Source organism: Mustelus asterias, chromosome X (assembly GCF_964213995.1).
Source record: "Mustelus asterias chromosome X, sMusAst1.hap1.1, whole genome shotgun sequence".
Taxonomy (NCBI): domain Eukaryota; kingdom Metazoa; phylum Chordata; class Chondrichthyes; order Carcharhiniformes; family Triakidae; genus Mustelus; species Mustelus asterias.
In genome coordinates, this window is record NC_135834.1 from 2,024,550 (window position 1) to 2,051,173 (window position 26,624).

General features: G+C 46.2%; 1 protein-coding gene across 1 annotated transcript in view; it reads right to left on the bottom strand.

The window, feature by feature from the left end:
- The window catches only part of LOC144481984 (uncharacterized), a 102,410-nt gene extending 77,797 nt beyond the window's left edge, over positions 1 to 24,613 (bottom strand). The window contains exons 1-12 of the mRNA XM_078201212.1: positions 24,475 to 24,613; positions 19,227 to 19,439; positions 16,812 to 16,828; positions 15,168 to 15,200; positions 14,339 to 14,371; positions 14,176 to 14,229; positions 13,813 to 13,914; positions 10,690 to 10,767; positions 2,523 to 2,567; positions 2,289 to 2,342; positions 1,305 to 1,358; positions 1,144 to 1,197 (exon numbers count right to left, since the gene is read on the bottom strand). Of these exons, the coding sequence (XP_078057338.1) occupies positions 1,144 to 1,197; positions 1,305 to 1,358; positions 2,289 to 2,342; positions 2,523 to 2,567; positions 10,690 to 10,767; positions 13,813 to 13,914; positions 14,176 to 14,229; positions 14,339 to 14,371; positions 15,168 to 15,200; positions 16,812 to 16,828; positions 19,227 to 19,439; positions 24,475 to 24,568 (831 nt within the window). The 5' untranslated portion in view covers positions 24,569 to 24,613. The remainder of the gene's footprint in view (positions 1 to 1,143; positions 1,198 to 1,304; positions 1,359 to 2,288; positions 2,343 to 2,522; positions 2,568 to 10,689; positions 10,768 to 13,812; positions 13,915 to 14,175; positions 14,230 to 14,338; positions 14,372 to 15,167; positions 15,201 to 16,811; positions 16,829 to 19,226; positions 19,440 to 24,474) is intronic.
- Between the last annotated feature and the right edge of the window lie 2,011 nt (positions 24,614 to 26,624).

The window sequence follows — 26,624 nt, forward strand, 5'->3', positions numbered from 1 at the left end:
ACGTTATCGTAAATTGTCTGGAAGGAATTCAATTTTCTAAAGAACACCTCAAGTTGACTTTGTTTCGGCCTGTAGGACCTGGACGCAGACACTTAATTTCCCAATACTTACTTTCAGGCACTTGTTATAAATAGATAATGGCTGGAATTTTACTGGCATGCCCGACCCAATTCCGGGCGATGCTCGGAGAACAGCATTCTCTGTTGGCCTTGGGTGGGATCGTACGAACCTCGGACGGACGTGCTGGTAAAATTCCGCCCAATGTTTCTAAAGAGTTTGACCATTTGATAAGCCTTTAATGTCATATCATGTATACTGGATTGCAGTTATATGTCATGTAAATGTAATATTATCCTGTAGTCACTGAGCTACCTTCACATATACTGGCTCGCAGTTGGAAAATTGCTCAGGTTTGCATTTCATTGGGTGCTAAATGTAACACAGCATATACTGGCTTTCACGTCACTACTGTAACACTGATCAGTCCTCACTCATTGGGCGGGACTTTGCGGTCACGCTCGTCCGTAAAATCCCGCCCGGGATCAACGGACTTTCCACTGTCTGCCCCCTAGCCCGCTCCGATTCCCGTGGCGGGCGGGACGGGGAAATTCCAGCCATACTGTAAGCGCTGTTTGTAACTACTGACGGAGGTTTGGAAATGCGGAACCAAATTGTCACTCAAATGGATGAACAATTGATGGTCATGATTGGACATGTTTCCCTGGATGATAGAGGAGGGACATTGCAGAACTGAAAAGGCTCAATCTTTGCGTCCATAGGGACCAGTGGAATTGGTGCAATTTGAAGAGTTACTTTAAAACAAACTCAAGTTACTTGGACATTTCAGGATTGTATGAACCCTAGCTCAACTTCTTCCCATTTCTTGTGCGTCATTATGATTTGTCGCGTTCCCGTATGGGCCGGGATTCTCCGACATCGCCCGCGGCTTAGCGCCAACGTTCCCGCTGGCAGCAGCGGCGGAGCGCGTGAGACCGGAGGCCCTGGAGCCTTATTCCTTTGTGCTCTGGTTTGTGAGCAGAGTGTAGATTTTATAAGCCTGTGAGCCAGCATCATGCCTGTCTTATCAGCTTGAAATGTTGAATCAAAGGTATTTATGTTTGGTCAGTCAGGATGTTGCCGTACCTGTGGCCCTGGGGGTCCGCGTTCTCCTGCTTTTCCGGGTTTTCCAGCCTCGCCCTGTGGGAGAAATGGAATCGCCGTGTTAGCCCGACCTGTGTTACCATGAAGTACTGCCACTTTAAAAGGTGACAATTGAAGGTATTCATTGGTTGAAGAGAACTTACATCATCGCCAGGTTTACCAGCAGGACCAGGAGGGCCGCGGGGACCCATGGGACCCTGCAATGGAAAACAAAAATCATTTCAAACAAAGAACCAGTAAGTGACATTCCCCTTCTCCGACCCTTCCATATTAGACCATAAGATATAGGAGCAGAATTAGGCCATTCAGCCCATCGAGTCTGCTCCGCCACAGCTGATAAATTTCTTAATCCCATTCTCCCGCCTTTTCCCCATAATCTTTGATCCCCTTACCAATCCAGAACTTATCTATCTCTGTCTTAAATACACTCAGTGACCCGGCCTCCTCTGTGGCAATGAATTCCATAGATTCACCACCCTCTGGCTGAAGAAATTCCTCCTCATCTCAGTTCTGAAGGGTCGTCCCTTTATTCTGAGGCTGTGCTCTCGGATCCGAGTCTCTCCTACTAATGGAAGCGTCCACTCTATCCAGGCCTTTCAGTATTCTGAGAGTTTCAATGAGATTCCACCCCCGTCCCCCCTACCCCCACTTCATCCTTCTAACCTCCATCGAGCACAGACCCAGAGTCCTCAAACGTTGTCATGTGACCGATGACATCACTGAAGATGACATCCAAACTCAACGAATAGCCACAGGAAGATATTCCGTACACCCTCATACACATCCAGGCTGCTGCCATTCCTCAAACTCCAACTCTTCCCCTTGCATTGGCTAAACACACTGAAGTTGGCTTCCTTTTGGTCCCCACGGTTCGTCTACTCATTGGATATCGTTTCTGAGCTCGGGGGAAACAGATTTCCTTCCTTTCAAAACAGGGCCTCAAATTTCCAAATGTATGCCACAGTAAAGGATGCGCTGGGTCATTATCCCTTCCACAGCTGAGATTCTCAGCTTCATTCTTAAGAGCTGATTCTTAACTGTGTTGGTAAATGGTTGACTTTTGTGTGAATTACGGTTATCTGAGTCTGCAAAGAAATGGATTCAGTTGCGTCCCTTTGGCTACTTACAGCAGCACCAGATTCACCGGGTTCTCCGGGTGATCCTTGGAAACCTTGAGGTCCCTGTCGACAAAACAAAGCCGTTATTGACAACTCTCAGGAGAGCCCTCGTGCCTCAGTTCACAGGACATCCTTCCATCTGATGTCTTCTGTGTAACTCTCTTCAACTCGTCCTGCGTTACGCTCATGAGGTTAATCGTCAGACATTAACCGCCGGAAGAGGTTTACATAGTCAATACTTACGGGAGCGCCTGTAGGTCCTGGAGGTCCTCTGGGTCCCATGGGGCCCTGTATAGGAAAGACAGCACCAGTTAGAGGTGGCAGGGACACATGGTTTATTATGCATAGGTAGCTAGTTGTTTTGTAGGGGCATGTGAGTCATTGTGCACAGATATGGAGGTAAAATACTTCTGGGCTCATTGTGCATGACATATAATGCTAGTTTTAAATGGACCTGGGGTTTGATACATATGATGTATGATGCTACTTACACACAGAGTTAGTTCTGTGTCTAAGGTTAAATGTCTGCAGGATTCCCTGGGAAACAGGTGATTCAAGTGTGACTCAAAATACACTACTCAAAGCACAGCCACAAGGTTCTTGAAGCAATGCATGACATAGAGCAATCAGAGACTGAAGATGATAATAATGATCAGTGTCACAAGAAGCTTTCGCCTGGTGATGAATGTAGATTCATTTAACTGTGCGGTGTTAGATAGTAGTTGCACCTCAACGGTGTGTGGGACAGATTGGCTAACGTCATCCAGACTTACTTAGCAGTGAGGATCGACACAAGGGCAGGGAGATGAATGTTCTATTTGTATGTTTGCATGGATAGATTCTTGACATGGGATTCAAAGGGTATGGGGGGTAGATAGGAAAGTAGAGGTGACAATCAGATCAACTATGATCTTATCAAATGGCAGAGCAGGCTCAAGGGGTCGAGCGGCCTATTTCTGTTCCAAATTTGCAGAGGTCTTCATGACTGTGAAGTTTTGGGGGTTGCCAATAAACCAGAGAATAAACTAATCAGAGGGTGGAATTTTCCCAACCCCCCCGCCACGGGAATCGTAGCGTGCGGGACAGGAATGAGATGGTTGGAAGGAATCTGGAGTTTATTCTGTTAATTGTATAAGGGGGGGGGGGCACTCATTGAATAATTACCTATACACATATATTGACTTATTAACACTGGTGGTGGGTTGTAGAGCTCGGAGCTGTACGTTTGTACGCTGGAATTTTACCGCCTTGCCCGCCACAGAATCGGAGCGGGCGAGGGGCAGACTACAGAAATGTCTGTTGATCTCGGGTGTGAATTTCCGCTCTCGCTCGAGCAAGGCCGTAAAATCCCACCCTAAGTAATGTCTCACTCTGTGAATAAATCTAACCCTGTGTAAAGATGTGACTTCTGGGCGTCACCTTCAACTGGCCATCAGAGGCTTATGGGTAGAGGTGGATGTATTTTAAGATATATAAGGAAGTATAGCATCAACAGGTATTTAAGAGTGTGAGGCAGTTCAATGAACAGGGAAGTAATGTGGGAAGTAAGGAAGTTAAAACTAGAGGACACAGCCTCAAAATAAAGGGGGGTCGGTTTAAGACAGAGTTGAGGAGGAACTTCTTCTCCCAGAGGGTGGTGAATCTCTGGAATTCTCTGCCCACTGAGGTGGTGGAGGCTACCTCGCTGAATATGTTTAAAGCGCGGATGGATGGATTCCTGAGCGGTAAGGGAATTAAGGGTTATGGGGATCAGGCGGGTAAGTGGTACTGATCCACGTCAGATCAGCCATGATCTTATTGAATGGCGGGGCAGGCTCGAGGGGCTAGATGGCCTACTCCTGCTCCTATTTCTTATGTTCTTATGTTCTTATATTCATTTCAGTAAGTGTGGGTACATACGGACTTTTGGGTATATGTGGGAAATGATGATAATACTGTATGTGGATATAGGTAATGATGTGGAGAAAGATTATAAATATCTGATTATATATATCTAGGCATAGATATTTAGCCCCATACAGGGTCCAGAGGAGGTTCACGAGAATGATCCCGGGATTGAAAAGCTTGACGTATCAGGAGCATCTGAGGGCAACATTTTCCCGTACCGCCCATCATGGGAAGCGTAGCGGGCGGGACAAGAACCATGCAAAGGTCCGTTGGAATTTTCCGGCTTGGGCCGATCGCGGCTGGACTATCCCGCTCTGGGTCTGTACACGGACTTTAGAAGGATGAAGGGGGATCTCATTGAAACTCACAGAATACGGAAAGGCCTGGATAGAGTGGACGTGGGGAAGATGTTTCCATTAGTGGGAGAGACTCGGATCCGAGGGCACAGCCTCAGAGTAAAGGGACGACCCTTTAGAACCGAGATGAGGAGGACCTTCTTCAGCCAGAGGGTGGTGAATCTGTGGAATTCATTGCCACAGAAGAGGCCGGGTCACTGAGTGTATTGAAGACAGTGATAGATAGGCTCTTGATTGGTGAGAGGATCAAAGGTTACGGGGAAAAAGCGGGAGAATGGGATTGAGGAGTTTATGAGCCATGGCGGAGCAGCCTCAATGGGCCGAATGGCTTAATTCTGCTTCTATATCTTATTGTCTTATGGTTGCAGTGAGCTGCTTATCGGTAGGTGTGGGAAAAGATGACCTATATATGACCTATAGGGTGCAGAGGAGATTTACAAGGATGTTGCCTGGATTGGGGGGCATGCCTTATGAGGATAGGTTGAGGGAGCTTGGTCTCTTCTCCCTGGAGAGACGAAGGATGAGAGGTGACCTGATAGAGGTTTACAAGATGTTGAGAGGTCTGGATAGGGTAGACTCTCAGAGGCTATTTCCAAGGGCTGAAATGGTTGCTACGAGAGGACACAGGTTTAAGGTGCTGGGGGGTAGGTACAGAGGAGATGTCAGGGGTAAGTTTTTCACTCAGAGGGTGGTGGGTGAGTGGAATCGGCTGACGTCGGTGGTGGTGGAGGCAAACTCGTTGGGGTCTTTTAAGAGACTTCTGGATGAGTACATGGGATTTAATGGGATTGAGGGCTATAGATAGGCCTAGAGGTAGGGATATGATCAGCGCAACTTGTGGGCCGAAGGGCCTGTTTGTGCTGTGGCTTTCTATATATGTATAGTCATGAACTGATATGTTGAATTGGTATGGGGCCACAGATGTTTAATGTGGTCCTTTAGGAGCAGAATGTAATAGAGATATAGATATAAAATATATAGGTGGAATGTCACTGATGGATAGATGAGTGGCTATGAATTTCCCGTGTGAAGGAATTTGATTACAGATAGATATAGATGTACATGTGCATGGAGAGTTCTGTAGGTACACGTAGTTGTGAATGAATTTCATACAATACCGATGCAGAAAGATGCCGTTCGGCCCATCGAGCCTGCACCGACAACAATTCCACCCAGGCCCTATACCCGTCACCCCATTTTACCCTGCTAATCCCCCGGACGCCAAGGGGCAATTGAGCACAACCAAGCAACCGAACCAGCATGTCTTCCGGACTGTGGGAGGAAACCCACGCAGACACGGGGAGAATGTGCAGACTCCGCACAGACAGTGACCCAAGCCGGGAATCGAACCCAGGTCCCTGTGGGGCAACAGTGCTAAGCACTGTGCCACCCCCGATTTGTATGCTGTAAGTATGTACAGGTCGCTGTGGATGGTAATGTATGGAGAGGTATCTGGGTATAAGACATTTTGGATGGATACGTGCGGGAGGGAATGTGGGTATGGTCATACATAAATGTGTACTGGTATAGATTAGTATAGAGAGGATGCCAATACAAGTAGTTAGAAATGGCCAGGGGTGTGTATAAAGGTAGGAAACTGTTTCTGGGGGCGGATGGCGATACGTAGTGATAGATTTAACTTGGTTCAGCCCACTTGTCACTGACGGAGAGAGGCATCTATTTTTCACTCTGCCCAGGCCAAAGCAGCAGAACGGACAAAATGTGTTGCAAAAACAGAGTAAAACCTTGCTACAAGTTAGCTAGTTCGATGAATCGGTAACTTGGGACACAAGAGGGCGGGGTTTTCCGGCCGCGCTCGTCCACAAGGCCCGAAATTCCTGCCCGAGCTCAACGGGCATGGTTTCCCCCCCCCCCCCCCCCCCCCCCACCTTCCCCCTGGTGCCCGCTACAATTCCTGTGGCGGGCAGGACAGGAAATATTCTGCCCAGTGGGTTTGTTTGAATTTTCTGCTGAGAGATCGGATATCCCACATTGTGTTAAAGAGATTAATGTCTCTGAACTCCTGTGAGACTGCTTATAAATTTGAATGGAGGAAACAAGACATTCGACGGGAAGGGTAATGTGGGATATTGGATAGAGAAAGAGACAATAAAGGTTTTTGTTTTAATAAAAAACTTCCCTGCAGAGGGGCAAATACAGGGATGATGTATGTGTCGGAGTGAGATCCCGAAAGTTCAAAAATTATCCAGTTCATCTGACAGGAATTTTTGGGGAACTTGAAGTTAGATGAAATGGGTGGAACGGTGGCACAGTGGTTGGCACTGCTGCCTCACAGCGCCAGGGACCCGGGTTCGATTCCCGGTTTGGGTCACTGTCTGTGCGAAGTCTGCACATTCTCCCCGTGTCTGCGTGGGTTTCCTCCGGGTGCTCCGGTTTCCTCCAAAGATGTGCGGGTTAGGTGGATTGGCCATGGAAATTGCCCCTCAGTGTCCAAAGATGTGTAGGTTAAGTTGATTGGCCATGCTAAATTGTCCCTTAGTGTCCAAAGATGTGTAGGTTAAGTTGATTGGCCATGCTAAATTGCCGCTTAGTGTCCAAAGATGTGCAGGTTAGGTGGATTGACCATGCTAAATTGCCCCTTAGTGTCCAAAGATGTGCAGGTTAGGTGGATTGGCTATGCTAAATTGCCCCTTAGTGTCCAAAGATGTGCAGGTTAGGTGGATTGGCCATGCTAAATTGCCCCTTAGTGTCCAAAGATGTGCAGGTTAGGTGGATTGGCCATGCTAAATTGCCCCTTAGTGCCCAAAGATGTGTGGGCTAGGTGGATTGGCCATGCTAAATTGCCCCTTATTGTTCAAAGATGGGTAGGTTAGGTGGATTGGCCATGCTAAATTGCCCCTTATTGTCCAAAGATGTGTAGGTTAAGTTGATTGGCCGTGCTAAATTGCCCCTTAGTGTCAGGTGGGCTAGCTAGAGTAAATGCATGGGGTTATGGGGATAGGGCCTAGGTGGGATTATGGTCGGTGCAGACTCGATGGGCTGAATGGCCTCCTTCTGCACTGTAGGGATTCTCTGATTCTATGGATTCTATTCAACAGGAATATAATTCAGTTGATGACAGATTAAGATGTAGAGCAAGACTATCTGGCCATTCCCGCTGGGCGGGCCGCCCGGTGTTGCTGACAGTGAGCCCTCGTGCCAGGTTCCCTGTCACCCCTTTGGCAGTGGCGGGGGATACGTGAATGTGACAGGACCACACATTTAGAGGAATGTTGCAAAATATGAAAGAAAACAATCTGAAATCGGAAAGATTGTTCTGTGATAGGAAAGCTTTCGAAATGGAATAATGATGGTCTGAGTTATAAGGAGAGGCTGGATAGACTGGGACTTTTTCTCTGGAGCGTAGGAGGCTGAGGGGTGATCTTATAGAGGTCTGTAAAATAATGAGGGGCATAGATCAGCTCGATAGTCAATATCTTTTCCTAAAGGTAGGGGAATCTAAAACTAGAGGGCATAGGTTTAAGGTGAGAGGGGAGAGATACAAAAGGGTCCAGAGGGGCAATTATTTCACATAGAGGGTGGTGAGTGTCTGGAACAAGCTGCCAGAGGGAGTAGTAGAGGCGGGTACAATTTTGTCTTTTAAAAAGCATTTACATGGGTAAGATGGGTCTAGAGGGATATGGGCCAAATGCAGGCAATTGCGACGAGCTTAGTGGTTAAAAAAAGGGGCAGCATGGACAAGTTGGGCTGAAGGGCCTGTTTCCATGCTGTAAACCCCGCTGACTCTATGAAAGTATTCCCAAGGCAGACTGCAGCTTAGAGCACAAGCAAGAATAAAGCTCAAGATTGATGGCAACAGCCTTGCTCAGGATTAACACACAGTTTAAAATGATCAGCCTACGAAGGAGAATGTTGTGGAACTGATTAAAGGGGGCTTGAAAGGGACACAGAAAGGGAGGCATGTTTGAGCGAGTTTGAAGGAAACTTTGGTTGCCACTTCAAAAAAAACTCTCCGAGGCAGAGAAAGGCTGGGGATGCACTCAAAACACAAAGCTTCAGCTGAACGTCCCATCAAAAGGAAAGGCAGGTAAAGAAGGTTACAACCTGAGTGAGGGGCTGGAAAATACATACACCAGGAATTCTATCCGAAGACTTTGTCAAGTCCCCCCCACCCCAGCCAAATCGCGAGGCCAGAGAATCAGGGACACAGACAGGAATCTCATGAGCATGTTCTGAATGTGACAACAGGCTGGGATCGAAAGAAGCATGTTTAGAATCAGGATTGGCATCTGAAGCAGGAAAGGAATAGGCAGAAAATGATTTAAGAAGAAGGGTTTTCAAAGACTATAGGGTAAATTCACTAATCTTGTGATCTCAGTGAAACTTCACTCTAATCCTATCCCATGATCCCAGTGGGATGTTGCTGTAATCCTATCCCATGATCCCATGGGGCATTGGTGTAATCCTATCCTATCATCTCAGTGGGACATTGGTATAATCCTATCCCATGATCCCATGAAACATTGCTGTCATCCTATCCCATGATCCCAGTGAGACGTTGCTGTAATCCTATCCCACAATCCCATGGGACATTGCTGTCATCCTATCCCACAATCCCATGGGACATTGCTGTCATCCTATCCCATGATCCCAGTGAGACGTTGCTATAATCCTACGCCATGATTCCATTGGCCGTTGCTGTAATCCTATCCCATGATCCCATGGGACTTTGCTGTAACTCTATCTCATTAACCCTTTGGGCATTGCTGTAACCCTTTCTCATGATTCCTTGGGGCATTGCTGTAACCCCATCCCATGATCCCATGGGATGTTGCTGTGACCCTATCCCGTGGGACATTGCTGTAACGCTATCCCATGATCTCATGGGGCATTGCTGTAATCCTATCCCATGGGACATTACTGTAATCCTATCCCATGATCCCATGGGACATTACTGTAATCCTATCCCATGATCCCATGCGGCATTACTGTAACCCTATCCCATGATCCCATGGGGCATTACTGTAACCCTATCCCATGATCCCATGGGGCATTGCTGTAACTGTATCTCATGATCCCATAGGACCTTGCTGTAATCCTATCCTGTGATCCCAGTGGGATGTTGCTGTAACCCCATCCCATGATTCCATGGGATGCTGCCGTGGCCCTATCCCATGATCCCATTGGGCAATGCTGAAATCCTAACCCATGTTCCCATTGGACGTTGCTATAATCCTATGCCATGATCCCATTGGACGTTGCTGTAATGCTATCCCATGATCCCAATGGATGTTTATTGTAATCCTATCCCATGATCCCAGTGGGACAATGCTGGAATCCTATCCCACGATCCCAGTGGGCTATTGGTGTGACCCTTGGCTAGTGGCAAGTCCAGCCTTTGGCAGGATATTTTTAAAACTAGCATAAAAGATTGAAACATATTTATTCACATTCCATATAATTTGCGCTCCAAATTCCCTGACTTTGTGATGTTTTGGCCAAGGAAAAGAGAAGAATCAGGAGGAAACACCTATGTTAGATGTCAGAAAAGGGCATTCCACAGAACTGAAAATTGCAGCTTGTAATTGGACTGAAGTTTGAGCTCTGGGCTACATTTCGAGATTGTATTCGATTGACCAGAAGAGTGAATGAAGAGGAATTCTTCAATTGGCATTGAAAGACAGAAGTGGTAGGCCACCTATGGTGAGTGCCAGAAGGAAAGGCACTGGGTTGCACTGGCTGGGTATGCCGAAGGCTGTAAAGTGTGACTGGGGCATGTAATGGAATGGGCAGCTGTAACGGGAGGGCCTAATTCCAACAGGATCTGGAAAGAATGGATACGAACCTCCAAAGTGGGGAGGGCGCGGAGAAAATAATTGTTGGGTGTGTATGTGTGACTATGGAGGCTGAGGGAGTTATAGGTAGGTATACATGGACTAGGATGTGTATATGGGTGTTGGAAGTTGTGTATGGAGGGGTAGCTGTGGGTATAATGGGGGCCATGTTTGGTGGGGTAGATATGAGGGTTAGCATCGGCGATATGCCAAGTTCTCCATTCTCACTGGCAGAGGTGGTGGGGCGTACGAGATCGGAGAATCCGGCCTGAATGTTTGATTAAAGCCTGCTCATTTTGTTGCAATCAGTAGTGACCAAAGACGTGTAAAAGTTTACCATGCTGGGAATATTGCAGGCAAATAAACTCTTACCATTGGTCCTTGCATGACACCCATCTGAGCACCTCCTGCCTTCTCATCGAATCCTCGCGCCATCTGAGAAGCAAAGTTCTGTTGAAGCGAAAAGAAAAAGGTTAAATTAACCGGGTAACTGTCCCCCCCGTCAAAATATGTGACATCTATTCCAGAAATAGCAGTGAAAAACTCGCAGGGGTAGCGTGGCCCCTTTAAGGGGGCGGTCCCTGAGGGCCACATGATCGGGTCGGACCCTATGAAGGGGCAGCGTGGGAGGCCCAGCCAATTGGGTGCGAGAGCGCACGTCCTGGGTGGGAGAGGGACCTCAGTTGGAGCCAGGGAAGAGGAGAGAGTTGATATGTGTTGCAGTTCTCTAAGTCGCTTGTACATAGATCGATGGTAATAAACCAGTTATAACTTAAGGCCACAACAAGTCGCCTTTAAAGATATTGCAGTTTCCTTCCTCTGTTGGGCCTGACATAAAATGTGTTTGTGCAATCCCAATGCTGGGATTGATGTGTGTGGACCTACATTACAAATCAGCCCATTCATTGGTAACAGCGGACAATCTAAGCATTGGAAGTGGGAAGTACAAAACTGAAGCTGAGGCAGACTACTGGGCAGAAGTCGGAGGCTTCACTTTATTTAGTTGAGCATTATTTAATCATAGAATGGTTTAAGTTTTTAAGTTTATTTATTAATGTCACAAGCAGGCTTACATTAACACTGCAATGAAGTTACTGTGAAAATCCCCTAGTCGCCACACTCCTGTTCGGGTTACACTGAGGGAGAATTTAGCACGGCCAATCCACCCTAACCAGCATGTCTTTCGAACTGTGGGAGGAAACCGGAGCACCCGGAGGAAACCCACGCAGACACGGGGAGAACGTGCAGACTCCACACAGACTCAAGCCGGGAATCGAACCCAGGTCCCTGGCGCTGTGAGGCAGCAGTGCTAACCCACTGTGCCACCCATAAAAGTTGGGTGGTCGGTTGCCAGTATGGGGATCGAACACACAACCTTGGCATTATTAGCATCATGCTCTGACCATCTGAGCTAGCCGGCCTGTAACTTCCCTGCAAATGTGTTCCTCTATATCGTTAGCACAAGACAGTGGCCTGTAGAATACAGTCAGGTGTGCAATGGTGCTTTGTTGGGGTGGCATGGTGGTGCAGTGGTTAGCACTGCTCCCTCACGGTGCCAGGGATCCAGGTTTGATTCTTGGCCTTGGGTAACTGTCTGTGTGCAGTTTGCACATTGGATGGCTGGGATATTCTTTTGGAGAGTCGGTGCAGACTTGATGGGCCAAATGGCCTCCTTCTGCACTGTAGGGATTCTATGATTCTTTTATTTTTTAGCTCTAGCTAAATAGATTCTGCCCTTGAACCAGCCAGGACATCCTCCCTCTCTCCAGCACAGAAAGTTTCAGCCTCCTCCATTCTTTCCTTCCCTGTCTTTCCTGAACAACTTGTTTTCAGGAATATTTAGTACCCAGTCTTTCTTTTCTTTGATCCAGGTCTCTGGAATTGCCACAACATCTTATTCCTATGTGGCTATCTACACTGGCAGCTCACTAACCGATTTACCATGCTTTGTGCACCCCTGCACTAGTTTAGACTTTTTTGCATTCCAGCTTCGTCTGACTCTAATACCTGGCATATTTTTTACTCAAGTGTTCTATGTTTCTGCCAATTGTTTCTGCATCTTGTTTTCCTTTTCAAATGCTGCACCCTGGTCCCCAATTGACTGTTAAAATGAGTTTGAACTTCCACAAACCACTCAAGTGGGCATGGTGGCACAGTGGGTTAGCACTGCTGCCACACAGCGTCAGGAACCCGGGTTCGATTCCGGCCTCGGGTCACTGTCTGTGCGGAGTCTGCACATTCTCCCTGTGTCTGCGTGGGTTTCCTCCGGGTGCTCTGGTTTCCTCCCACAGTCCAAAGATGTGTAGGTTAGGGTGGATTGGACATGCTAAATTGCCCCTTAGTGGCCAAAGGTGTGTAGGTTAGGTGGATTGGACATGCTAAATTGCCCCTTAGTGGCCAAAGGTGTGTAGGTTAGGTGGATTGGACATGCTAAATTGCCCCTTAGTGGTCAAAGGTGTGTAGGTTAGGTGGATTGGACATGCTAAATTGCCCCTTAGTGGCCAAAGGTGTGTAGGTTAGGTGGATTGGACATGCTAAATTGCCCCTTAGTGGTCAAAGGTGTGTAGGTTAGGTGGATGGGACATGCTAAATTGCCCCTTAGTGGCCAAAGGTGTGTAGGTTAGGTGGATTGGACATGCTAAATTGCCCCTTAGTGGCCAAAGGTGTGTAGGTTAGGTGGATTGGACATGCTAAATTGCCCCTTAGTGGTCAAAGGTGTGTAGGTTAGGTGGATGGGACATGCTAAATTGCCCCTGAGTGTCCAAAGATATGTAGGTTAGGCGGATTGGCCATGCCAAATTGCCCCTTAGTGTCCAAAGGTGTGTAGGTTAGGTGGATGGGACATGCTAAATTGTCCCTTCGTGTCCAAAGATATGTAGGTTCGGTGGATTGGCTATGCTAAGTTGTCCCTTAGTGTCCAAAGATGTGCGGGTTAGGTGGATTGGCCATGCTAAATTGTCCCTTCGTGTCCAAAGATATGTAGGTTCGGTGGATTGGCTATGCTAAGTTGTCCCTTAGTGTCCAAAGATGTGCAGGTTAGGTGGATTGGCCATGCTAAATTGTCCCTTCGTGTCCAAAGATATGTAGGTTCGGTGGATTGGCTATGCTAAGTTGTCCCTTAGTGTCCAAAGATGTGCGGGTTAGGTGGATTGGCCATGCTAAATTGTCCCTTAGTGTCCAAGGATGTGTAGATTGGGTGGATTGGCCATGGTAAATGCATAGGATTACATGGATGGTGCAGGGGAATAGATCCTGGGTGGGATGCTCTTGCAGAGAGTTGGTGCAGGTTCGATGGGCTGAATGGCCTCCTTCTACACTGTAGGGATTCTACATGATTGGATGATGGGCAGAGATAGACAAGCCACAGACCCAGCAAAGTGTCCATTCTGTTAAGGCCATCGTTTTCCAATCGAGGTTTGTTTTGGCGCGGTGGAAACTTAAAACCTGAGGTGTTACAATTCAGACTAGAACAGCAGCCGGATTGGGTGTACTTACTCCGCCAAAGTCAGACATGCCGGATGATCCAGGTGGTCCGGGTGGGCCAGGATTTCCAGGAGTTCCAGGTTCTCCATCTCTACCGCGGGGACCAGGCACACCCTGAACAGAAACACTTCCAATTCAGAAATGAAAATTATAATCACCACGTAAATGAGCAGCGAACTCAGGGTTTACAGTGAGCTGGGTGAAACGCTTCTCTTAAAACACACGACACATTCACGTTCAGCTCCCAGCGGCTGCAGCTCCCGAGACATTTTTTTTCCCCTGATTCGTGCTGCAGTCCAATCTGGGACCCTGTAACTTGGCATTTTACCAAATGTACATGGGACCGGGTAAAAACAACATGCTAAGGTCACTCACGGCTTCACCCTTCTCTCCACGTGATCCCCTTGTGCCTTGCTCTCCAGATGGTCCCTGACCGGAAAAAAGCACAGGAGGAATATTGAGATTCCAAACGCTTTCCGAAAATGTCAACAGCCAACAAGCGTTGGGAAGAAGGAATCGTTCCACATTAAGCGCTCACCTGTGGGCCCGGAGGTCCTCTTGGTCCTACAACCTGGGGCAAAGAAAAAGAAATAGTGTGTGAACATCGGGATTCCAGACTTCTCTGCCCTGATGGAGTAGTATTTTAGCAGTAATAAAGCCTTTAAAACAAAAATAAGGTTTACCAGGCTGATTCCTGGGATGGCAGGTCTGTCATATGAGAGACTAAGTCAGTTAGGATTATATTCACTGGAGTTTAGAAGAGTGAGAGGGGATCTCATAGAAACTTATACAATTCTAACAGGGTTAGACAGGGTAGATTCAGAAAGAATGTTCCCGATGGTGGGGGGAGTCCAGAACTAGGGGTCACAGTTTGAGGATAAGGGGTAAACCTTTTAGAACTGAGGTGAGGAGAAATTTCTTCACCCAGAGGGTGGTGAATGTGTGGAATTCACTCCCACAGAAAGTAGTTGAGGCCAAAACATTGTGTGATTTCAAGAAGAAAATAGATATAACTCTTGGGAGTAAAGGGATCGAGGGATATGCGGGGAAGGGGGGGGATCAGGATATTGAATTTGATGATCAGCCATGATCAAAATGAATGGTGGAGCAGGCTGGAAGGGCTGAATGGCCTTCTCCTGCTTCTAGTTTCTATGTAATATCAAAATGATGTCTTTAGCACCTATATGTGTACCACTTTAGTAAGTTTACTGATCTGATAAATGCTGAGGCAAATGCTTAACCAAGGACCGAATTTTCCTGTTACTGAACCTGGAGGCAATACAGCGGACAATGAGGTGACAGGGTGGACCCCAGGGTTAAGCAGAAAGTGAGCACAATTTTTGATATTTAAAGGCAACATAACTTACATCTTTAATGTCCCCTGGTTCACCTTTTTGTCCCTAATTTGAAAAAAGAAAAAGATATTAGTACTCAAAACTGGTGATTGGGAACAATGAGGCAAATTTTCCCGTCCCGCCTGTCACGGGAGTCGCCGCGGGCGAGGGGCGGACCACGGAAAGGTCCGTTGTCATCGGGCGGGATTTTCCGATTTCGGAGCGAGCGCGGCTGGAAAATCCCGCCCAATGTCAAATCCCACCATGGCAGATGGTGGAATTTGAATTCAATTTTAAAAATCTGGAATTAAGAATCTACTGATGACCCGTTGTCGGAAAAACCCATCTGATTCACTAATGTCCTTTCGGGAAGGAAGTCTGCCGTCCTTACCCGGTCTGGCCTACATGAATTTTATTTTCTTTCTGTGCAATAAATTTTTTTTTTAATTCATCCCTGGGACATGGGTCTCTCTGGCTGGCCAGCATTTATTGCCCATCCCGAGTTGCCCGAGGGCAGTTGAGAGTCAACCACATTGCTGTGGCTCTGGAGTCACATGTAGGCCAGACTGGGTAAGGACAGCAGATTTCCTTCCCTAAAGGGACATCAGTGAACCAGATGGGTTTTTCCCGGCAATCAGTGAAGCATCTAACTGTATTTGGGATGATATTGGTCGCTGGACTCAAGGCAGTAGCTGTGATTGCATTCAAGGTGTTGTCTTGTGACTGTAGTCAGGGTGGGGTCGGTGATAATAGGTGGAATGGGGTCATTAGCTGTGGCGGGGGGGGGGGGGGAGGGGGGGGCGGCGGTCAGTGACTGTTGGCTGGATGACTGTGGACAGAAACAGGTCAGCGCCTGTTGTCAGGGCAGGGTAAATGACTGTAATCAGAAAAAGGTGAGTGACTGTTGTCAGGACAGAGTGAATGATTGTAGTCAGGAAAAGGTCAGCGATTGTTGTCAGGGGCAAGGTGAATGACTGTGGCCAGAGAAAGGTCAGCCTCGGGCAGGGTCAGTGACTGTCCGCAGGGCAGGGTTAATAATTGTGCCTGGGATTGGACTCAATGTCATATCTCTGATAAGTTCAGGATATTTTTGTGCATGAGCTGAAATGAATATTGTTTCAAAGGATGTTTGAAAATGACAGCAGTTAATCGAATTTGAATGTGGCCAATGCTGGGGTTGCTCGATACTCCTCTCCAGGTGCGTCGACTGCGGATAATGTTACAATCTGTCTTTCGCATTGCTAAAAAATGCCTTCGGCAAAACGTTTGGTCTGCAGCTTTAACATTTCACTTATTCTCATAAAATGCTTTGCCTTCCAGCTGCGCATAATAAACCTGCAAGTTCAGAGATCTCCGAGGAATGTACACCGGCTCTGATCGCCAGTAATAAGAATGAATCTGGGTGGGAATGGACTTCATAAGGGACAAGGTAAGGAAATCGATTCACCTCAAAAGGGTCATGGTGTGGAGTGGGTCTCTCTTCATGGAACCCTTTGCACTCAATCACTCCCTTCATACATTTCAAAGCACCGAGCCCAGATAAAGGGGCTGTTGTTCTGTCTGGTGAGGCTTTGCTCTTTGTATTAATGAGTATCTACTATGGTTAACTCAACACAGCGCTAAACATTCGACATTAGATCAGTTGAGGCATGTAAGTCACCGAGAGTGAAATCTTACCTTGGGACCTCTCTGCCCTGTGTGCGATAGGAAAGAAGTGGGGTGGGGGGGAGGGAGAGAAAAAAAGTGGATTCTTATAAAGTGTACTTCATGAAGGTTAGATACACATTTACATTGGATAAACGCAAATTACTGCGGATGCTGGAATCTGAAACCAAAAGAGAAAATGCTGGAAAATCTCAGCAGGTCTGGCAGCATCTGTAAGGAGTGAAAACAGCTGATGTTTCGAGTCTGGATGATCCTTTCTCAATGCTAAAAGGCGTTGATATACCAGTAATATACCTTTTAGCTTTGACAAAGGGTCATTCTGGACTGGAAACGTCAGCTCTTTTCTCTCCTTACAGATGCTGCCAGACCTGCTGAGATTTTCCAGCATTTTCTGCTTTGGATCCACATTTACGCAATAAATTCACAGATAGACCTTTAACAGAGGCTGCCCTAGTTGGAATAGAGGTACGTGGTGAGAAACCCAGCCTTGGCTTCTGACACTGGTGGGAGAGAATGCCAAGTACAGTAAGCCTGGTATGTACCCGCAATTAACGATGCAGATACAAGTAACTAACTTTTGTAATCGACTGTCTGTCAAGCACTCTTGATTGAGTGCAATAAAATCAGCAAGCACATATCAGAATTCCAAAAAAAACTGCTAGCAAAATTGTGTGTTAAAAAGCATATTATCAAGTAATGATAAATCCTTCAGCAGTTTTTTAGAAAAAAGGAAACAGCTTCTTAAATCAGCATACACTTGGCAAAACAAAACTGCACAGTTGGCATTAAGGCTTGACTAGGTACTAAGCATAATTGAATATGTAAACTTAAAACATTTGCAGCAAATACTTCTTTTAAAAAGGCATAATCTGATTTTTAAAGGTCTCATACTCCTCTTTTGCGTCTTTTATTTACTGTCACCAGCAGTAAGGAATATTCAGAGATTTTCCTTTGTCTTATTGGATCCAGGGAATCCAAAGTATGCAGCTCACTTGTGGAAAACTCGGAAATACTGGGAGCAGAATTCCCAACCACAAATTCAGTGACTTAAAATGTTGCACACACTGGTACAAAACTGGTACGGGAAGAATATCCTTCATTTCTATCCAGACACCCAATTCGGAGAAATTTATGGACATGTCTGACTGTGTGGAATTTGGCAAATAATTTACCGGTGACATGGAATCCCTACAGTGCAGAAGGAGGCCATTTGGCCCATCAAGTCTGCACCAACTCTCTGAAAGAGCATTTTATCCAGGCCCTCTCCCTCCACCCTATTCCCATAACCCTGGGCTTTTACCAAGGCCAATCCACCTAACCTGCACATCTTTGAACACTAAGGGGCAATTTAGCATGGCCAATCTACCTAACCCACACACCTTTGAACACTAAGGGGCAATTTAGCATGGCCAATCCACCTAACCTGCACATCTTTGGACACTAAGGGGCAATTTAGCATGGCCAATCTACCTAACCTGCACATATTTGGACACTAAGGGGCAATTTAGCATGGCCAATCCACCTAACCTGCACATCTTTGGACACTAAGGGGCAATTTAGCATGGCCAATCTACCTAACCCACACACCTTTGGACACTAAGGGGCAATTTAACATGGCCAATCCACCTAACCCTTCTTTTGGACTGTGGAAGGAAACCGGAGCACCCAATGTGTCATTGGGTGTCTGGCCTCCGGGATGTTTCAATTTGACCCAATGTAGTCACTACTTGGAACTTGATTCAATCAGCATTGGAATGGGGAGGTGAGATGTGTAACACTCAGCTGGGACCAGCCCCCCACCCCTCTGTGATTTGCCTTCTATTTCACTGTCGGGTACTCCCACAGTCGGCAAAATCCCGGTGAGTTGCAAATTCTGGAATAAAAGCAAATTCCTGCGGTTGCTGGAATCTGAAACCAAAAGAGAAAATGCTGGAAAATCTCAGCAGGTCTGACAAAGGGCCACCTGGACTGGAAACGCCAGCTCTGTTCTCTCCTTCCAGATGCTGCCAGACCTGCTGAGATTATCCAGCATTTTCTCTTTTGGTTGCAAGATTTCGAATTCTGTTAAAATAACCAGTTAAATAATAATCAGTTAAAATAAACCTGTTGGACTTTAACCTGGTGTTGTTAGACTTCTTACTGTGCTTAACCCAGTCCAACACCAGCATCTCCACATCAAAATAACCAGAGCCAGCTTGCAAACAACAAAAATAAACTGATGGGGATATCTTTGAATTTACTGGGGCAGTGAATAAAATGGAAGCAAAAGAGGAAAGTACAAGAAAAATGCCGATTTCACCTTTTTTTGTTTGAAAACACAGCAACCATTGATGGACAAACCTTCCCAGGGGAGACCTGGGCGGTTGCATCCATGAATGGGGACTTTATAGTAATTTATTTATGGAGAGTATAGAATAAATAAATTACGATCGCTGGGGGCAGCTCGGTCGTTCAGACAGACAGGGCAGCATTCTCCGAAAGGAATCTCAGGATTAGGGCAATCTTTAAGGTCTTCGCAGATTATCTCGTCGCAAAGAATAATCCCAGCGTCACAGACACAGATTCTACAAGGCTCCGGTTTCCAAACATCTTTGTCACTGTATTTCTGCCCGTCTTGCTTACAGATCACTTTCAGGTCCTCTGTGAGTGCAGAGCGGGCGGAGAGGAGAGAGAGAGAGAGAAAGAGGGCAAGACATCTTTTAGTCATGAATAACAACACACTACAGAACATTCACGGCTTTCTGTATATCGAGTGGTTTTAAGGTGTATATACACACAGACACATTCTCATGGAACACTTCCCAGGTTAATTAGACTAGAATATGGTGTGACGATAGGAATTAATGAATTAGGAAAATATCAGTTTGCAAACACTGTATAAAAACTTCACGCACCCATATGTAGTTAGTCATCAATTATAGTAATTGCATGAAAGACTCCTTTTAAATATCTAAATTTGCAGAGGATAACATTCTTTTAAAGTTTATCTATTAGTGCCACAAGTCGGCTTACATTAACACTGCAATGAAGTTACTGTGAAAATCCCCGAGTCGCCACACTCCTGTTCGGGGACACGGAGGGAGAATTTAGCATGGCCAATCCACTGAACCTACATATCTTTGGACACTAAGGGGCAATTTAGCATGGCCAATCCACCTAACCAGCGCATCTTTGGACACTAAGGGGCAATTTAGCATGGCCAATCCACCTAACCTACACATCTTTGGACACTAAGGGACAATTTAGCATGGCCAATCCACCTAACCTACACATCTTTGGACACTAAGGGGCAATTTAGCATGGCCAATCCACCTAACCTGCACATCTTTGGACACTAAGGGGCAATTTAGCATGGCCAATCCACCTAACCTACACATCTTTGGACACTAAGGGGCAATTTAGCATGACCAATCCACCTAACCTACACATCTTTGGACACGAAGGGACAATTTAGCATGGCCAATCCACCTAACCTGCACATCTTTGGACACTAAGGGGCAATTTAGCATGGCCAATCCACCTAACCTACACATCTTTGGACACTAAGGGACAATTTAGCATGGCCAATCCACCTAACCTGCACATCTTTGGACACTAAGGGGCAATTTAGCATGGTCAATCCACCTAACCTACACATCTTTGGACACTAAGGGGCAATTTAGCATGGCCAATCCACCTAACCTACACACCTTTAGACACCAAGGGGCAATTTACATGGCCAATCCACCTAACCTGCACATTTTTGGACTGTGGGAGGAAACCGGAGCACCCGGAGGAAACCCACGCAGACACGGGGGAGAAGGTGCAAACTCCACACAGTCACCCAAGGCTGGGATTGAACCTGGGTCCCTGTCGCTGTGAGGCAGCGGTGCTAACCACTGTGCCACCCTCAATGAAGGCATCGACTGGAGGATACCAAAGGCGAGAATATCCGGTTTTAAATCTATAGATGACTTCATTGTCATTGGGAATAACTTTTTTTTAACATTTATGTGTATAATAAAGATGATAGGAGCATGCACACACAAGTTCCAGCAGATGGCCCCATTGTATTACTCACTGTCAGTCAATGCTTGCAAATAAACCCAAATAAAATGCAAACTAAAAAAGGGATTTTAGAATTATTTTGCTCAAAGTTTGCATTTGAGGTTTTATTTATGAAGCCTGACTAATAACTCTTTGGTGTAAAAAGTCTAGTAGGCAGCGCTATACCGCTTATGGTCCATTGGAGATAATATAAAGTATAAATTAATGAATATTCAAGAGGAGGTAAATTAGCACTTTTTACTAAAATGCATTCAAGACATGCCAATATCAGATATTAATTGCAATTGCAGGCTGTCTCGCCTCCGGGATGTGTCCAGTTGCTGGTTCGGGATCAGGTTCCCTCCCATGTGTGAGCCCAGTAGACCCTGAGATCGGATGAATAGACCTCATTCTCAATTGACTCACAGAGCCGGTGATTCACAGCCCACTGTCGGAACCAGGTTAAATAAACAGTAAGGGAATTGCAATCAATCCACACATACACACAGTCTCTCTAAGCAAACAACATGACACAAAAGCATCATTCAGAACCTGCTCACATTCCACAGAATCCATAGAATCCCTACAGTGCAGAAGGAGGCCATTCGGCCCATCGAGTCTGCACCGACTTTCCAAAAGAGCATCTTACCCAGCATAACCCTGCACATTGAGCATGGTCAATCTACCTAACCTACACATCTTTGGACACAAAGGGACAACTCAGCATAGCCAATGCACCCAACCTGCACATCTTTGGACACAAAGGGGCAAGTTAGCATGGCCAATCCACCTAACCTACACATCTTTGGACACTAAGGGACAATTTAGCATGGCCAATCCACCTAACCTGCACATCTTTGGACACTAAGGGACAATTTAGCATGGCCAATCCACCTAACCTACACATCTTTGGACACTAAGGGGCAATTTACCATGGCCAATTCACCTAACCTGCACATCTTTGGACACTAAGGGACAAATTAGCATGGTCAATCTTCTTAACCTACACATCTTTGGACACTAAGGGACAATTTAGCATGGCCAATCCACCTGACCTGCACATCTTTGGACACTAAGGGACAATTTAGCATGGCCAATCCACCTAACCTGCACATCTTTGGGCACTAAGGGGCAATTTAGCATGGCCAATCCACCTAACCTGCACATCTTTGGACACTAAGGGACAATTTAGCATGGCCAATCCACCTAACCTGCACATCTTTGGGCACTAAGGGACAATTTAGCATGGCCAATCCACCTAACCTACACATCTTTGGACACTAAGGGACAATTTAGCATGGCCAATCCACCTAACCTGCACATCCTTTGGACTGTGGAAGGAAACCGGAGCACCCGGAGGAACCCCACGCAGAGAATGTGCTGAACTCCCACACAGTCGAGTCGCCCAAGGCCGGAATTGAACCCGGAGGGTCCCTGAGGACAGCAGTGTTAACCACTTTGAACTCCCAGAATGAAACGACCCAAACTAACCCAGTGCTCTGAGGACATGAGGACCGACTGTTGAACTATATTTCAAATATCTCTCCAGCAGCGTCGAAGCACCTTTGACCATTCTGGGGGAAGAGCCCAGTCTGAGATCTTCATTGAGTTTTGTCGGGCAATGGGACCAGATGGCTCTCAGAATCTCTGGGTTCAGAAGCTTGGAGAGCCCGGCTATTTTCCGGGGGGGGGGGCGGGGATGCTTCACACAGCATGATTACTCAAACGTTTCCCTGCTAGTTTTACTGGCTGCGTCGTTCTGAAAGTGTTCCTTTGTCTTTTTAGACTCAGAGGAAAAGGGGTCTGACATCTAACTGGCGCGTTCTAACCACACTACAATGCAAACAAATAGCTTTTAAAAGAGGAACGCAGCCTTTCAAGTCTTTCCAAAACCATCTGAACTCCAAAACTAATAATGTATCTGGAGGCTGGAATTTACAAACAAGTTTATCTTCCCCCCCCCCCCCCTATTAATTTTGTTTCACTTCTGTTTACAAACTTGCAGTCTCTAATCAGACACAGTGCACCGGCTCACCACTGGCCAGGTGTTAAAAGCCTGTCTTTTTTTGGTGTTGGGGAAGGGGGGTTAACTTGTGTCTGGAGCCTTAGGGGGTGTTGTTAACTGGTTGTAAAAGAGTAAAACGTGTGACAGGCTTCGCTTGCAGGGGCGAAGACTAGACGGGGTGGGGGGAGAGCCTAGATGGTGTTGAGTGACACAGAAACCTCCTTGTTCCATTGCCCCCTGCACATTTATTACTGCCCTCGGCTGTCGCTGAGTCTAGTCGAAGACATTTCAAATTTCAGGATCGGATTCGTCGAAATACAGATGCCCGAATTCAAGTTACCAGATGTATCCAGTTCAACGTATTTTAACATGCAATTATTCACTGCAATTGGTAAGCATAACTTATTGGAAGATTGGGATGAAATAAAGTTGGGTTAAACAACACAAGGCAAAATCTGTACACTATATTCCTATAGTCCCTAGTGCTCTCTGCCCCCAGTCTGTCTATCTTACTCCTTGTGCACCCTGAATAGCAGGGTTTTGGGCAGCACTGATGGTTCCCTAGGCTGGGCCCCTCTGGGGGAGGTGCTTTAGAGACCCCCCCCCCCCCGCATAGCCATCTATCAATCACCCTTTGCAATTTCTACCTCTCCTCACGCCATCCCGAGTTTGTGATTCCGCCCCCACTCCACCTCTCCTCCTCCAGTGCCTGTCTTCTCCGTCTGGCTGCCAAGATTTGACACAGGAGCCGTTTCTAACCTCCCAATTTTTTTTTTTTGGTTGGAGGGGATGGGGGGGGGGGGGGGGGGGGAGCAACTTCTCATAAACTGTCACTGTTCCCAGCTTTTAAACTCCCACTTGCCATTCTCCAACGCTTAAACTGGCTTTGGTGGCTATTCCCAAAGAGTCCCAAGTAAATCTTACCTTTCTAAAATAGAAAAGTAATCCCGGTTCCTCACCCAGAAGTGTCAGGAGTTGGGCGTTTGGAAGATTTAACAAAAAAAAACACAAGGAATTTCGATAGGGTTGGAGAAATTCTGACATTTTCCAACTTCTGGCGGACTGAAGCTTTCTGACCGTGAATTACTGATCGAAATACACTATTCTCCCCCTCCTCCCGAGAATTTGCTCATACTTCCATACTCCTGCTTAATCCCTGTACTCCACCCCCCCCCCCGCCCCCCCCACTTCTCTGTCTCAACCATCACAACCTGAGCAATTCAGAAACAAAACTTTTTAACCAGTTTGCTCCTGATTTCAAGGACCACAACGCAAAAATATACTTAATTCACCTTCCATCTCCTTCCTCCCTCCTCCCCGCAGTTATCTTCAGTAACAGTCCCACAAACGCTTAAATAAAAGATTCCAAGACTATGAAACTCTCTGCCAAATTTCCTTCCATAAAACTGGACATTAACTTGCATTTTACACTTATTCGTCTTTTTTTTAAGTTGATTTATTAGTGTCACAAGTAGACTTACATTAACACTGCAATGAAGTTACTGTGAAAATCTATTAACCCTTTTTGTCAGTTGATTTATTAGTGTCACAAGTAGACTTGTATTAACACTGTAATTAAGCTACTATGAAAATCACTTTTCTGGGGAGAAAGAGAGAGAATGAAAAATTATAAGATACACTTACGAATATCTGTGCCTTGACATTTGACAACAGCTAGTAGGATGGCTTGCGTTGCTGCGAGCAACACCAATGTCCGGATATCCACAAACCTGAACATATCTAAATGTTAGACATGCAGCGTCGTTCTGTGGATGAAGAGAGAAGTGGGATCCCAGCGATCACCGAACCGTCATTAAAGTCAACCTTGGAACGAGTGGGGAAACAAAAAGGTATCCAGTACCAGGGCCCGAAAGCAGCAACTTAGCGCTCTCTGCTCTGGGCTGGGTACCGCAGTTTTAAATCCCTTCTCCGTGCAATGACTGCGTATATCCCCACTGGTTTGTCAATTCGACCCACCCCCTTTGCCCCCCGCCTCCAGCCGAGCTGTAACCCGACCCACTCCAATCCTTCGCTAGTTCTTGTCTAAAGCCCCTCCTTCCCCAACCAGAAGATACTGTACTTATCCCCCCCCCCCCTCCCCATGCGAAAAGACTTTCTGTAAAGAAAATTCTGTGACAAGAAGTTTGAGAAACTTTTATTAAGCGCTTAGCAAGGAGTTTTTCTTTGACCGAAACCTTTTTGCCTGAATCTCTCACTGGCTATACAAAAAGAATACCTTCTTAGTCGACTGATTTTCTGTATCCTTGTCGGATGAAGCCAGTGCATTAGAGAAACTGAAGGCTTTTTAAAAAAAAATCCTCTTAATCAATTATAATAGAATCGCAACTCAAATCAAGCAGTTCTTTGAGCATTTTCTTTCTCGAATTTAAAGTGTACATTCATTTTTTTTGGGGGGGGGAGCTTTCTTTTTTTTAATCAAAAACTCAAGTTGAAACAAGAATCTATACCAGTGAGAGGTAAAGCTTACTTTTTTTTGTCCTCGTTAGGTTCCGTTGAAGTTGCAGGACTTAAGAAGAACTCCAGCCAGCTTTTGTTTCCAACTCCCAAGAATTATTATTGGGTTTTTTTTTTGCGTTTGGTCTCCCTGGGATGGAAGATATTTGGAGAAATACCTTCCAACGGTGAAACGTCTGGTAATTCAGATTTTTGCTTTTAAAGGGACAGTCTAAGGGACAACTCTGGGTCCAGTACTTGCAATATTTCAGATTAAGTTGTGCAAAGCGTGATTGAAAAAAGGGAGAGAACAGTTTGTGTTTAGTTTTATCATCTATGAGAATTAAGTGCAGTCGATAATTTTGTTTACCTGTCGCGATTTTGTGAATTTCAACAAAAGTACCAGGGAGTTGGGAGACGTGTTAAAAGGGAAGTTTCCCCCACTTAGGGGGAAAAAAGTCACAAGTTGGTTCTCTGATAGCTTTTAGGTTGGGTCCTATGCTCTCAGATGGGTGCAGAAACCCCCCCCCCCCCCCCCATCCCAATCCATCCCAATCCCAATCCCAATCTGTAGCGTGGACGAATTCATCCACCAACGTTAAGAAAAACTGTTACCAAAATGTATTTCTCCAGTGAACTGAAAGGCTTGGGGAGGAAGGGTGGGAGCAAGAACTCGGGGCTCTAATGCACTTGCGGTGAATTCTTAAAGTAATATTTTAATCTGCAACACATGCATTGTGGCTGGTTTATTTCAATTCTGTGTCCAATATTCACATTCTTTGCACGTTTGTGCCCAGTCCCCACTCAGTGTAACAGACCCATCACCCAACACCTAATTTCAGCTTTTGTGGAAACTTGGACACTATAATTGTTGGGATTTGATAAAAGTGCAGGGTTAGAATCATTTTGCAAATGATATATTTTTTTTGGGGGGGGGGGTGGTGGCCGGACCTGTTCCCCAATAAGTTTCATCCTGGGGATCTTTTTTCTGAAGGGGGTGGAGGAGAATCTGACAGCTATCATTCAAAAAGGAAAAGCAACCACTTGCAGGCAGAGTGGCAACTGGAGGTCCGACCAATTGGGAGTCTGAGTGTGGCGGTCTCCTCCCCTCATTGGTCCAGGCAGGAAGATGGATGGGCTGGGTTCTTGTCCAGTAGGGTTGCCCTACACTGGGGAAAGCCACCGGGCGAGGGGACAGAGACGATTTCCCAATAAGGTGACACTTCCGTTCCATGTAACAGGCAAAGTAAAATTGGCCGAGTCCAAATGATAAGAATAGTAGGATGAAAGACCGATTGGGATTCGATGTAAAATAAAGATTGAAACTCCACTCACACTGA